Here is a 14900-nt window from a genome sequence, read left to right as displayed (position 1 = left end):
TAAGTGACTCTCTCGCTGTGTGCCTGAATGCCAGAGGGGAAGGAGGACAGCATGAACCAAACTCTTTTGCTGGCTTTTGCGTTTTACAAAATCTCCACGTTACTGAAGAATTCACATTAGGAAGTTTCACCCAGGCTCATTACAAGAGGTCCGTGACGCAGGTCTGGCAGACAGCCGAGGGATGGAGACACAGCGGTTTAGGTTAACCTCTCATATTCACACTTTCTCCTTTTACAGCATTTTCAATGCTCTGCAGCCTAGGTTGGGAATTGAAGACAGTTGAGAAAACGAGGTGGGCATGAAAGCAAAGCTGGCTGAGGGGATGGGGACTCTTTGCCCTGCATGCACCGCCCTGGATGCGCACCGCTGTTGCATCCGTTACTTGGCTGCAACCACCAAGTGAAACACAGAGTTTGGGGAGGAACAGAGGTCTGCACCACGAAACCCGTCACTGCATACCAGGGATGCTCAGGGTTTTGCTGAGAGGACAGGCTGCCCTCACCCATCCGAGTCTGTCAGCCTCAAAATTAACTTATTGAAGTCAGTACTCATAACAGCGGTATTACAGACTTCTGATTCAGTCTTCCTTTCCGAGAAAGTCCCACACACTCTGGCCCAGCACGGCTATTACCTGCCAACCTAAAGGATGATGAATGTTATTTATATTGCAGTAATGGCTAACCACTCAGTGGAGACCAGGGACAGGCTGTGCTATGGACTTTTCAAACACACGCTGAATGAGGACTGCCCACAGATGGCTGTGTATGAAACTGCTGAGACATTTCAGGATAATGTTCTTGAACGCCTTGGACACGATGACCTCCAACAACTCTGCGGTACTTGTGCTGACTGCAACAACACAGGGTGCCACTCTACAGTAAAGACGTTCATTAATACCAAATTCTTATCAGTTACTGTGAACATGCCCTTACGATAGCAAAAAACTCCTCTACTTCAAAGCAGGCAACTCCTTGGTAGGAAGGCCTTTAAGTTCCTTGATTAATAAATGTAAAAATATTAATCTATTTCAAACCAAACAGAAAACATAGAGGAATAAAGAGGTATTCTGATTAAAAGTTTTCCTAATATTAAGCTGCTACAGTTTTGCTGTCCGAGAAAAAAATTGAATCAATGAATAAGAACTACTCAAGATGTAGATGAGAAAAATAATCCAGCAACAGTAAAATATGAAGGGCCTGATCCTTTAAAAAAGCCTGTAAGACCAATTTAACTCTGACATGCGCACACTTGCAGGATTAGGTTTCAAATAATTGCAGGAAAATGTAAGAACTGAAAAATGATACCTTTAGCTTCTCACTGCTGTGAGCCCAGAGGGTGGATAGCTAATGCTCCCTGGGAAATACCTTCCCAAGAAACAGCCCCACAAAGATGCAGAGGAAATACATCTAAAACATTCAATACAGATTTTTTTTTATTATTAATGATTCTCTCTGTATCTTAGTAAAATCATGCAGTGACTTCTTTCATACGCACTGAGGTACAGAAACCTAAAATATTAAGTGATGTATTCCACCAAGAAATGCCTGAGATAAGATGCTGTGGAACGGGTGTCAGCCCCTCTTTTATCCCTTCTACAATTAATGTTCCAGTACTGAAGTTCTAATATATATATCCAGAAACCAGCAGGCATTAGTGTCCATCAGCAACCTTATTAAAAACCAAGTGCTAAAGATATACCTTAACTTTAAGTATACTCTTTACACTTAAAAGCTGCTTTAGATGAAGCTATGTCAGAGCTTCAGAGCCAAAAGCCTGAAGATACCAGAGCCCAGTAAACAGACTAAGTACGGATCAACCTGATATGCTTTTTTCTGTCTTTTCAATCAGACGTGTGGTCACTCCCAAACCAAATGGGAGAAATAAAGCACTCGGTAAAAGACTGGAAGTACTTTCTAGCTGTCTCAACTCTAGAAGTCTCCTAAGAGGACTGATGTCTCAACATCTGGGCATTCCTTTCACTGTCAAACACTCACAGAGCAATGGGATTTGTCAGCAATCTGCTCAGCATACACAGATGACAACTGCCGAGCTTGGAGAGCTCAAAGGCATTTACAGATAGATAAGGGTTTGCAATAGATGTGTTGAACCAGAGCTGAGATACACAATCTGTGAAAATGACACACAATAGCTGTAAAGCCTTTAGCTGCAGTAGTTAAACCAAGCACCACAATACGCAAAATTTAGCCTGGGTGTGATTTACAATTACACAAATTGTTTAAGGGAGTCTGATCAGCTTCCATGTTACACACTACAAGGAAAAGGCTGTTGGGATGATTTTGGAAGGTGGTCTTCACCGCCTAAACATCAACTCCAACTATCCCTCAAATATACGGAAATGAAGAATCGTTTATAAGCAGGTTTTGGATTGTCCTAAGTACAAATTTCATGGACAATGGATTTAAAGCTCTCTCCATCTCACCTAATGGTACTCTATCTCTCATAGATTTTCAGCCTGTTGCTCCTCTATGATCTACACATCTTCCAATATCTTTTAAAAGATCTTCTGGACAAAGGGATATGTCATCTTGGTACAACACAGAGATGCTTTATATCAAAAGATTTTTACCTTACTGACACAAGCTCCAAATGATTGCCAAAATCAGCTGCATTTTCAAAAATTTGTCCATTTTGTATTTTTAAAAATAGATTATCCATTTATCATAGCATAGTGCTTAAGCCCCTCCATCCTCCCATCCAGCCAGCGATAGAACTTTGCATCAAACTTTTTATAACACCAAATACAGTTTTTTTCTCTGGCATCCTAAAAAAAAAGGTCTTTGTTCAGCTACAGTCTGTACAAAAGCATATGTTAGCTCTGTGGTATTCAAGAATAGCTGGTTAGACTCTGAGGCTATACATTCTTCTGTTAAAAGATATATTATCACATCTGTGTCTAAATATTTTCGCTTCTTATGTCTGCTACAAGCAACACCTACAATTGCTATAACTGAAAATGACAAGATAAAAATATTTTTCACAAATTTGTCACCCATTTGCATTTAACAAGACTAAAAGTATAGTTCATTGAGTTTTAGCCTGTTTGTATTTACGTATAACGAGGGAGAAATAAATGTGTTAAAAAAGAAAATGGCATTACAAGTACAACAAAAATAGAAACAGAGTTTGTGGGCTGGTGCCGCATCTAAAACCACTTAACACTTTGGAAAAGGAAAAAAATGTTAACTTTCAAGTTGCCTCACTTAACTGCTTTTAACTAAAGCAGTATGTAAGATGGCCATCATGTATTTACATTTGATCTCCTTGCTCAGCAGTCTCATTGTAAGGTTTTACCCCTTATTAGTGGGGCTCTCAGTCTCCACACTTTGTGTAAACGGTCAATAATAAACTTTTCTCACTACTTTTGCATAGTTAAGTCATTAGAAAACTTTAAGGTACACTATCATTTTTTTGCAAGTGGGGAGTTGTCATGTATATATCACAAAGGAAAAAATACAAAAGCATAATATGTCATGAATTCTCCTTCAAGCAGATGGTATTGCAGTAGCACTGAACAAGTTTATATTAATTACTTTGAGTAAGAGAAGGAAATGTCATATTTGAGATAGAGGATCCTACCAAACCCAGGAAGAACTGCCCATAAATCTAACAATAGTGAGATTTTTTCATTAACTCATTGTGACAGCTGTCAAGCTGGGGAAAACTTTTTGTTAATGCCTGTACAATTGTTCATTTAAACAAAAGCCAGTAATTCAGTCACACTGGAACAGCTTATGTCCTCAGCTCCGCCGTACAATCTGCACACATGCATATATTACATCTATATGCATAGTTGCTCTTTAATTTTTATCTTTGGGGCTACAATGTGATTTGTCCAGAGCCTGAGCAGGGCCTGACAAAAAGCAGGCCAGAAGGCAATTTGTGATTGAGTTGTAATGAGCCGCATGTGTTTTCCCTTGTTGGAAGGGGGAGGTTTGGCACCCCGGGCTAGCAGCCGGTGTAGGACATGTTCCCTGCATGCCGGGCTAACGGTGTGCTGACACTTTTTCTCTGTACACTCATAATAAGAGAATACAACTATTGGTAGAGATGTCACCTCACTCTGTGCGTGATGACGGACCAAAGTACCAAAGATGTCAACGGCATCCTCCCCCAGGACCCTGGGTGACCACAGCTTGACTCAAGAGCTCACAAGGAAATCCCAGTGGAGGGCTTGATGCTATCACAGGCTCTTCGCAACCACTAAAGATGCAGAGATCCCATTAACTACCTCCACCCCAGGTAGGACCTGTATCATTAACGTGATTTTCTAACAGCAAAATCAACTCTGAAGAGGAAACAGAGTGCAACTCTTACCTCCTTGTAGACATCATCATTTCTGCTGAAGTCTCCAGCCCTCCTTGGAAGGACATGGACATGAACATGCTGAAAACGTGAGACAAAATAATGATGATTATCAAGCTGGTGACTTTCTTTTCTGGATTATCAGCATTATTCTCCACACATACAAGTAACCGTGCATAGGCTCCCACAGCATTATTTTTATAGGAAAATACATTAACCTGTTCCACAACTGTATCTCAACTCTTTGGAGAATATAAAAGATGAAAAACATGAGAGAGCAGCTCTGCTGCATTATATGAGCTTCAGAGCGAAACGTCTGGAAGTTTAGGGGCTCCGTGGAATTATTCATAGTTGTCAATCAGCGACGCATTTAGCCACAGCTTTGAAATGACAATGTACCTCGGAGCTGCGTGCCATGACTTCAATACCGACAAGAATGAGAAGGTGCCGGTGATGGGACATGGCTGTAGCAGGTGTGGGTAGAGGGCTCGCATGGGCAGCCCCGGGCTTCGTGCTGTGCTGCACAGGCCAGGGGATAGAGGAACTGCTGGTACATAATGGAGACCATGCAGGTAGAAAGGCAGGGAAGGCAAGAAAGAACATGCACAAGCTCTTCAGTACGGCTAATGCAATGTATTTCATGAGGTGTGCTAGACTTTAATGTTTTGCTTCTCCTTCCAGGAGGCTGTAAGCCAAATGTACCAGCCTGAAGCCCCCAGAGGTATGACATACATGCTGGGGGCACACGCCTGCAGGGATACAGGTTCCAGTGCACCAAGTGGCCCCAAACCTGCGAGGCACGAGAATTATGAGCCCAGTTTTGCAGACCCTGAAGCATAAGCATTGCTCTCCTGGCAGCAGGGCCATTGCTCGGTGGGCAGCAGAGCTAAGGACCATAAACTGCAGAGGCAGCTTTGGGCTACCCAGTATGGGATGGAGGTGAAGGGCCGTGTATTTTTGTCACAAATGCTGATGAGATATGGAGAAAAGGAACAAAAATATGGACAAGAAAGCAAATATATAACCCGCCACCTTGCCAGCTTGATGTGTATTATTATTGTTACTACTTTTTTTTTTTTTTCTGTTAAGAGATTATGACAGTCTCATCATACTGTATATGAAGGGTAATTCAAGATTCTCAAGACTCAAACTCTACTAAGGAAATCAAACAAAAGCTCTACCTGCTTTTCTGCAGCAAGTGCTGCTACAAAATTGCAAAGCATGCATTTATCTTTCACTTTCTTTTGAGGAAAAAAAACCTAAACCAACTGAGAATAATTCTTCAGGAAAAAAATCAAACACAACACCTCACTGAGGAGAGGCAGCAAATGATTGGAGTGACAGATCACATTTATGCATCTCCAGATCCTTGTAGATGGTGCCTAAATCCTTTCAAAACAAACAAACAAACAAAAAAGACTGCATCAGAAACAGCACCAAACACTTTACATAGAACTTAGATAGCTTGCACCTGACTCAATTTGATGAGGTGGAAATCAGCTGAAATTCATGCACCTCATTGAAACATTTTCAAAACATGGCTCAAGTCTATAATGAAATCCAAAATCAAAAAAGATTTTCGTAGGCTATTTGTAAGAAAATTCAAACACACCTATATTGTGTTATCTTCAATCCATAAAAGCATTTGCTCAGTGAATAAAATGAAATCACAGGGATGTTTCAGTTAATGAAATATTCCGAATACCACTCTTTTTTTCTCAGCTTCCCCTAGAGAAACCAAATATGCGATTGCTTATTCTTATCATTATACACGGCTTTCATCATATTCAGCCTAGAGATGAGGATGATTCTTGAGGGTTAAAAACTGTGTTTTTGAGTAATACATCAGTGATAGTGTTCTGATAGTGTATTATACTAATATATCATGAGAGCGATAGTGCTCTTGTGATGTATTAGTGCAATGTATCATCTGAACATCACCGCTTTCATGATGTATTGCTCAAAATCACAAGGCAAGTTTAAAGATGGTCTTCAGTAGCCTTAGGCCTGAAATTTTGCTTTTACACAAAGACAGACTTTCAAGAAAAATAAAAGTGAAGATTAAAGTTTGCAGTGGTAATGTAAAATTTCACTAGTGTGTCACACCTGTAGTTCTCATTAGATTTTAAATTTCTTCATAAAAATAGAGAATAATGTGCCAGACAGTTTCTTTCTCTTCTGCTACAAGGAGTGATAGTTTTGCTACAAATATAAACTTCCCAGAATTTCTCTTAATGATACAGCCTAATAGCAGCTATCAACAAGCACATCCCTCAAAAGTTCAGCTGCCTTTAAGAGTAATTTTTGTCTCTGTTGCAGAATGTTCTGGGGTGTGCACAGGAGAAGATCTGTATACCCACGACAGACACGTCTGTTGCAGCGATGTAGTCTAAAGCTCAGGGTAGCGATGCTGCACTGCAGATACACAGACCAGCACAGCAGGTAATGAACGAGCCTAACGTGATCTCCTACCCAAAATGGGCTCTTGCAGTCAGCATGAAAAAAAGAAGAAAAAGTGTTTATGACAGCATATGGGTGAGTTGGCATCAGTGGGGACATTCTCAGGGGTTAGTCACCTTTACTACATGCATTATGTTCTTACACAATGCCAGGCTGCATAGCAAAATCCATCAACCGTAACAGAAAACAAAGGAGTATTTCAAACGTTTGAGGTAACTAAAATATATTTAAAAGAGATTAATTTTTTCCAGACATCCCAATTTTATTTTATTTTTTTAATTCTGTGCATGGGACATAAATAAAAATCTGGATTCTCCCTACTGTTTGTGTAATAGAAACAAATAGGGGCAGCAATAGTGGCTCAGGTAGTTTCCTTCTCTTCAGCTTTACCAAAAAACCACAGGGAAATACAAGCAGAACAGAGCAGCGGCTACCACATACTGAGAAACACCAAACAAGGGGATTTCACACCTCCTCTAATCTGCCTTTCAGCTTCTGGCCTTCCTGATTCAGGAACGCTGATATTTTGACATATTAGGAGTTCTTTAATTGATCATTTTTGCTCCTTAGTACTATTTGGTATTGCTAAAGCCTCAATCCACCAAGGCACTTAAGCACTAGTTCAATTTCCAACCCGTGAATTGGTTTGGTGGGAGTATTTGCATCCCAGATATTATGTATATGTCTTGGTGTTTTGCATCTGCTGATGGCTACAGGGAGGTCTCCCAAATTGGAGGTAACAGAAATAACTTCAAGCTGCCCACAAATTAAAGTTACTTCCATCCATTTTGTTTTCCAGGCAAAACAAAAACCTGCATGCCCAAAAAAGACATTTGCAGTTGACTGAAATGTGTCAGTAGATACAAACAAAACATTTGGCTGCATTTTTTTTTAACCAAACAAACAGATTTAGGCAAATCTTCCCTCAAAACACTGCCTGGAGACAAACAGTCCAAACATTGCGTATACAAAATGTCAAAATAAAGCATTTCCCCCAGTTATTGTGGGTATCCTCATGTCTGGTGGGTGGCAGACAGCCCCATCACATTCCAGCAGGCTGCATTCAATCACTGTTGATTGTATTTCATTTTTTTCCTAAAAAAAAAAAAAAATTGCTTTCCCCTCATTTTGCATTATTTTGATTAATAAGCAAGAAAAGCAACATACAACAGCCAAGACATTTACATTAATGGACTGATCAATATCACCCGCATCAGGGTAGTAAAAATGCAGACACGCTTGCATTGCTTAGAGTGCTAGCTACCATTCCCTCTTCTTGTCAGACACTGATGGAGAAAGCTGCGGGCGATTGCAGGAGATGGGCACACTGGGTATGACAACATGGGGACGCAGCAATATGCCCCCAAGTGGGGACACCGTGTGGGTCAAAGATGACTGATCCCCACCAGTTGCTTCTGATACGGGGGACAAGGTTTCCTGCCAGGGATGTCTGGGGCTGCAGCAGCTGGAAGGAGGCTGCAGGGGCTGAATTTTACAGGAACTTCTAAATTAAAAAAAAATATTAGACTGACTAATTAAAAAATTGTTAGACTTTTTTCAAGACCTTTGAACCCAAAATGGCCAGAGAATTAGAAAACGTACTGCAAGGACCAAATCTGTAGTGCCAAGGGGAAACTGTGAGCCAGAGCCAGCATGTGTCATCCTCTGACCTCCCACCACAGCGAGGGGATTGTCCACTTGAGCCCTGCGGCGTTCCCAGCATGACTGTGGGAGCACGGGGCTGCCAGTGGGCACCTGGTCTGCACTCATCCCACCACTGCTGAACTCTGGCAGCACTGCAGGCATTTGTGGGATTGTACATCTAAAGTTGATTTCCAGTGAACCAGGACTGCAAAATGCTCACCAAGTCTCAGCCAAAATAACACCTGCAGCCTGTTTTGTTGGAAAAACATCCATTCAGGTCAGGTGAGTTTTGCTTCAGCACTCAAGGCCATGCAGAAAGCAATGTTCCTGGTTACGGCTGTTTTTATATACTGAATTATGGTCGAATAACCAATGTGTCACCACTGCACTGGATGTAAAGCAAAAAATACTAGGCAAAAATAGACACTGAAAGAGATTTCCCGGGTAGACCAGAATAGTGAAGAGCAGATGACCCTGCCACACACCACTGGGGAGGACATGGACGTTGCCTGCAATAATTCATGAACATTATGTTGTGTTCGCTCAGCTGCTGTGCTGGTTAGCAGAGCAACAAAGCTCAGCTTCCAGCAGAAAGGGAGATAATAGCCTGTATGAGAGCTCCTCAGCAAGCACCCAGGGTCTATTAGCAATAAATGTTGCTATAGGATGAATACATAATAACTGGCAACGGGTCACGCAACCTTGAGAACAGGCAGACTGCCAAAAAGTTGGCCGAGGAAGGGTCTGTTGCCCCCACACCTGCAAAAGCAGTATGTGGTTGAGCTGTGGCTTCATGCAGCAAAACCACATGCCTTTCAGCAGCTTAATCCTTTCCCTTGTTACTATTCATTCTTTCCACAGAGAGAAAGCTTTGCAGCTGTGGGCTTCCACAGTCTCATGGTGCAGCAAGATCCGGAAAGGCTGTGATGTGGGGCACGGCAGGACATCAGGGCCAGGAAGAATAAACCCCAATGTCCCTGCCACTGTCATGGTCAGGCAGAAGTAAGGGCAGGAAGGGCATAAGCGGCTGCAAGCAGCAAGACTTGCTGGCCAGGAGACCCCCATCAGCCAGTTCACTGGGAAAAAGGATGGTGGTTTGCAGATGACAACTTTTTTGCTACGAAGTCCCCTGTCCATTACAGAGACATGGGCTTCTTACGGGAGGCTGTGATAATACTTCTTCTAAACTACCAGATTAACTGTAGAAATTCTAAACTAATAACCATTCTCCAAGTAAGACTGTTAGAGGGTGATAAAGAAAATCAACCATAATACTGAGATAGCCACATGAAAAATAGGGCAATTTTGTCCTCTCTGTAAACTGGGCTTCCATGGAGCCCTTGTTTGCTATTCTTGATTAACTGCTCAATTATCCCTGTTAACAAAATTATTCTGTGGAAAGCCCTGCCTGTATATCCAGAGCTGGTTAACAGAAAGCACTCCCTCTGCTGTCCCTGAAAATACATCGCATTATCCAGGCCCTAGCAGACTCGGTACAATCGCTCTTTCTAGGCATTGAAAGCCAATTTCTAGGGCCCTTGACTTGCAGGCCCTGGCAAAGACATCTTCATGGGAAAGCAATTTCTGTTCAGTGAGTATTTATGAGTTCTTGACATTTTTCCTAGTCCTGAATTGGGTTGGGATGAAGAAACAAATAAAAGAATAAAAAAAGTCATATCCAACATTAGGAAGAGAAAGAGCTTTGGCCAACTAAAATATTCAGTTTTCACAGCCTTCAAAATTATTGCCAACATTAATATTTTTTTTTTAACATTTTCAGGAGTTATAAATTACACAAAGTAAGACCACTTTAAAAGACCTAATTTTTATAAAATACGAAAACATGACAGGAAACTACTTGAAACAATTTCTTTCCTACAAAAACGCCCCATTTCTAGGAATCAGCATTTTCCTTTACAGCTTCACTAAAACCTCATGCACGAGGAGGCTGTATAGATGCAGATACTCGGTGTCTCCTCCCCAGATGGCAGCTCTGGCATTCTGGCTGTAAGGTTTGCTCCAAACCCAGTAAGGCTGCACAGACTAACACACTCTTGTAACACCTTTTCTTTGGCTCTGGTTTATTAAAACACAAACCCAAAGCTTGCTTTTCTACCATCATGGGAAACATAAGGATGTGATACAAATGGAAAGGGGTGGCACGGACTGCCAGACTCAAGAGCAGTATGTGGAGGGGGACAGTGCTTTGGAAGGGAAGGACAGGGAAATCCATATCTGTCTCAGAAAGCGCAGGATGACAGCAGAGGAAACAGCAGAGATGCAGGAAGGAATGGACTAGAAGAGACCACCAGAGAACAGGAAGGGTGGGAGCTACTGACAGACCGGAGGTGGTGGTAGAAGTTTTGTGAATCAAAAACATTGTGCAGAAAGAGGATGCAAAGAGAAAAAAAAAGAAGAAACAGGGGAACAAGTCCTGGGACAGGCAGCCTCACAGGCTATCCAGATGCTACCAAGCTGCAGCGTGAGGACCCTTTCAGGGGCCACTTGTGTACCTCAGCATAGCACTGTGCTGTACACATGCCCTTAGGAGAGAAAATAGAAAGCTTTGCAATGATTCCTACCAATGTTTATGCCATGGACTTGCCTCTGGAAGAGTAAGTATCAAGATACTTGCTCAGCACAGAGAACATGTACTTGGTAAAGCAACAAAATGGAGAGAATTTGCAAATATATCAGAAACCAAACCAAGTGGGGGACTTGCAGCAGAGTACATCTTCAAATACGTAGACTGAGAAATGTGCAGATTCAGCATCCTCAATAAATAATGTATCTGTCAACTGCTATAACGTTTTGAAGACGTGAGCTGTGGATGAGCTAGAAAAGAGACCTATAGACCTAATGAAAATATGCACAGAAAGATTTTAAACCCACCTGAGATCTCCAGTTATAACTTCCACAGCTGAAGGCAACTTTAGCATTTGCAAGAAAACTGCCAACTCCTCTCCCCCAGCCCCAAACCCAAGAAAACTGGCACAATAATGAGGGTAATTAACCTGTTCATTGGAAGTGGTGATCCAAACGTAATTTGGACATCTCCTATGAGATCCTCTGAAAGGCAGCAAATGAATAAACTAAATGGAAATAATGGCGGGGTGGTGCTTCTGAACTGGTATTTCCTGACCTCTAACCTGGTCTACAACTCTAGGAATGAGGGTTGACACATGATGGTAGGAAGGTCAGGCCAAGAACCATCACCAGCTCCTCTCATCTGCCATTATTCAGTGCCTATCACCTCCCCAGCACCCACAGCAGACAGGACAGACGGACCTGCAGGGGCACCAACCACTATTCTGTGTGGATCAACAGGAAGAACACCACCTTGGTCCAACCAAGGACACTGATGGGGAAACTGCTACGCCACGTTTCCTGGATTACATGTCAGGAACACTACAGTCAGAACACTGTGAGACCTGTACAGCATTTTCAAACCCCTGAATACCAAAGAACTGCAAAAATAATCCTAAACCCTGGCAGACCCGGCATAAAGCATAATTTCCATTTTACAGACGGTAAGGCTGATGCATAAACCAATGAAGGTACCTCCAAATCTGCTCAGGAAGGTGGTGCATGCTTAGGGACAGCTGGGGAGCACCTGCCTTGAGGTTTTGAGCCTTTGCCTTCCCTCAGGGTCACTTTGCCCAGGTGTTTTTGTGCAAATTTGGTGTTGCTGAGATGCAAATGAAAGCGCAATTGCATTTCCCCTCACCTCTGATCTTTAGTTAAGTCTTGATAAATGCATATTGTTTTAACACTTGTGATACTTATAATTAGGGTTCCTTAATTTATGTTTCAATAAAATGTTCTATAATAAACATTTACTGCTCTGTGAATAAACATTTAAATGAAGCTCCTAATGGGGGTTACATGTTTCGAAGCAGTTCATGGCTTTGCCGAAGTCTCTCCCTATACTTAATGAGAGTCATTTCCATAATCTGTGCATTATTGCTTAAGCCTCCCTTTAGGAATATTTTACAAAGTAAAATTCTGTGAAATATTATCAGCCAAAAGAGAAAACGCTAAGAGGATTATCAAATTGTCCTGTTAAAGGGACAGCACAAGCTTTCATTTTCCCCCTGAGATGCTAACATTGTAATTATGTAGAATGTGCTTACTAATTGTCATACCAGTGTGTTATTACTGGGTTTTTCCCTCAGAGACCCAGTCTAAATGAAAAGGATGGGAGACCCCTAAAAGGTCTGATAGGAAGGGCAATACAATGCTAATTTACTTTGTGATACTAATAAGAGTAAGGATCAACACCACCCTACCCCCGCCCAGGCAAATCCTGTAGATGTTAAGGAAGGTACAGCTCCCTCAGAGGGGACAGAGTACTGTTATGCATGAAGTTGCGTACAGCTTCTCCCACAACGTAGGCCCTACAGCCCCACAATTAACACCCAGGGTCTTATCCCCATTTTGCTGAAACCTCCACCCATTTTCTCACTGACTCCAATAACAGCAGGACTCAGCACCCCAGCTGAGATATGAAGTACACTGAGGTCGAGGGAAAGATTATTGTTGGAATACAGAGGGTTTTCAATTCTCTGGAGTATCTGCAATGATACAAACAACTGTAAGATATTTCTTCCATGTGTCTGAGCACATTTGAGGAGAGCATAAAACTGAAATATATCTTCTCTCCCCTGGCAGGGAATAAGCGCATTACAGCAGGAATGGCCCACTCCCCCTTTGATGCAGGGGGTAGGGAAGTTGGAGGAAAATGAGAGAAGATAAATCAGGAATGGATGTGGCAGGGGGACGGCAAGCCTTACATACCAGTTACTCTTATTCTGAAAGGGAAATCATTATGTCTAATTTTTGTGGTTATTGCCTTTTAGACAACCGTTGCAACTTGTTCTGGGATGATGACAAGGTTCCCACAGAATTAAAATACTGTCCCTGTCGCGTCTTTATTAGTTAAAGATGGAAGAGAGGTGCTACCACAAGGAGAAAGAAAAGGTTTCTGATGACGGCAATGTGACTGAGCCTTATAACTTTCTACGGAGGATGAAATGCATTCAAGCCACGGTGCCTTCCGTTGCAGTATCTGTCAGTGTTAAGAGAGATTTCCGAGGCACTGTGTCAGTCCTGAGGCATTTTATACCTTTAGGGATACATTTCCCAAGAACTAGCAAATATCTCTGTGCATACCTATAGCACTCACTAGACTGTATTTAGTTATTTATAATATCAAAATTATATATAGCAGCTATGGGTTCCAAAACATGGGCTGTTTTCCTGTTTTATTGCCGAATATGCACATTCATCTCTAAGGTTTAGCTGCTTCAGTTAAACCTTTTAAATGTAAATTATTTTCTGTTATAAAAAGCTGATTGTGGGAGTTTTAGTATTTCAAAGATGGTAATTTATGTGACTGGAACAAAATAAAACATTCAACAGAAACAGAATTTTACTTGATCAGAAACACTTTTATGTTTCAGTATAGTTTTCTTTTCATTTATTCCTCCTGCAGCAGTGGCCTCTGTCTTTCAATTAGCTTGAAACAGAAGATCTTAGATAAAACCATAATTTAATACCATTTGCATATGTGTCATTCCACAACTTCTTCACCTCACATTTAAAGTATTTTTAAACTGCTGTGAACCAACACCTGAAATGCCTTATGCATCTGTTCACCCCTCAACAGTCCACCAAGTCTCTGGGACAACAGGGAAGCAAGACCAGTCTCCAAACAGCCCGCAGGAGTAAGTCTCCTCAAACCATTTCAATGGCATATCGAGTGAGGGAGCTGAGAAACAAGACAGCAGATTTTGGGCAGGGACTATATGACTGCTGGTCAATCCTATTTTCCTTTGACTTACTTCCCACACACACTGTTGAATTTGGGATACGAAATGGTTTTGTGGAAGTAAACAGCCTCCTTGAAAATCAAACTTCATAGGTCACCTACACCACCACCCAAAGGTGACTGAAATGCCCGTAATGACTCCTTGGTCTCAGTAGCCATTGGATCAGGCCTTGCAGAATACCATGGTATCAGCACCAACACAAGTCACCTTTGAATATTTTGACAAAAACCTATACAAGCTAACAACTTCTCCCAGGTTACCAGTGCAAAAGTACTTTCATTGTTGATTTCCCAAGTAACTAGGATTTCTCCTGCCATCTTTCATAATATGCAGCCCTGGGTTAGTTCTCTTTCTGCTCAAGTCAGTGGCAACACTCTTACTAATTAACTTCAGGTTGAGTCCTTCATGCCTTGTAGAAATCTGGCAAGCAGATCTGCTAATAATGGCAATGGGTATACAAAAGTATTTCCTCAAACTTAAAAATAAAATAAAATGCATTCCATTGCCATTATTCACTGTGCAATATTTCGAAATCAGGTTAGAAAAGGTACCAATGTCTCCATCTCAAACTTTTTTTAACCTCTTAAAGTACTGCTTTTGTAAGCCCTCGCATGGCATGCAACATCTGCACACCTCCCACCC

General features: G+C 41.7%; 1 protein-coding gene across 1 annotated transcript in view; it reads right to left on the bottom strand.

Annotated features, from left to right (window-relative positions):
• Nucleotides 1-14900, bottom strand: part of FHIT (fragile histidine triad) — a 423733-nt gene that overhangs the window by 85864 nt on the left and 322969 nt on the right. The window contains exon 4 of the mRNA XM_009892524.1: nt 4336-4404. Coding sequence (XP_009890826.1) covers nt 4336-4404 — 69 coding nt within the window. The remainder of the gene's footprint in view (nt 1-4335; nt 4405-14900) is intronic.

Source organism: Charadrius vociferus, unplaced genomic scaffold (genome assembly GCF_000708025.1).
Source record: "Charadrius vociferus isolate BGI_N301 unplaced genomic scaffold, ASM70802v2 scaffold119, whole genome shotgun sequence".
Taxonomy (NCBI): Eukaryota; Metazoa; Chordata; class Aves; order Charadriiformes; family Charadriidae; genus Charadrius; species Charadrius vociferus.
The sequence above is the reverse complement of the archived record's forward strand: the minus strand, read 5'-3'. Positions and strand labels throughout refer to the sequence as shown.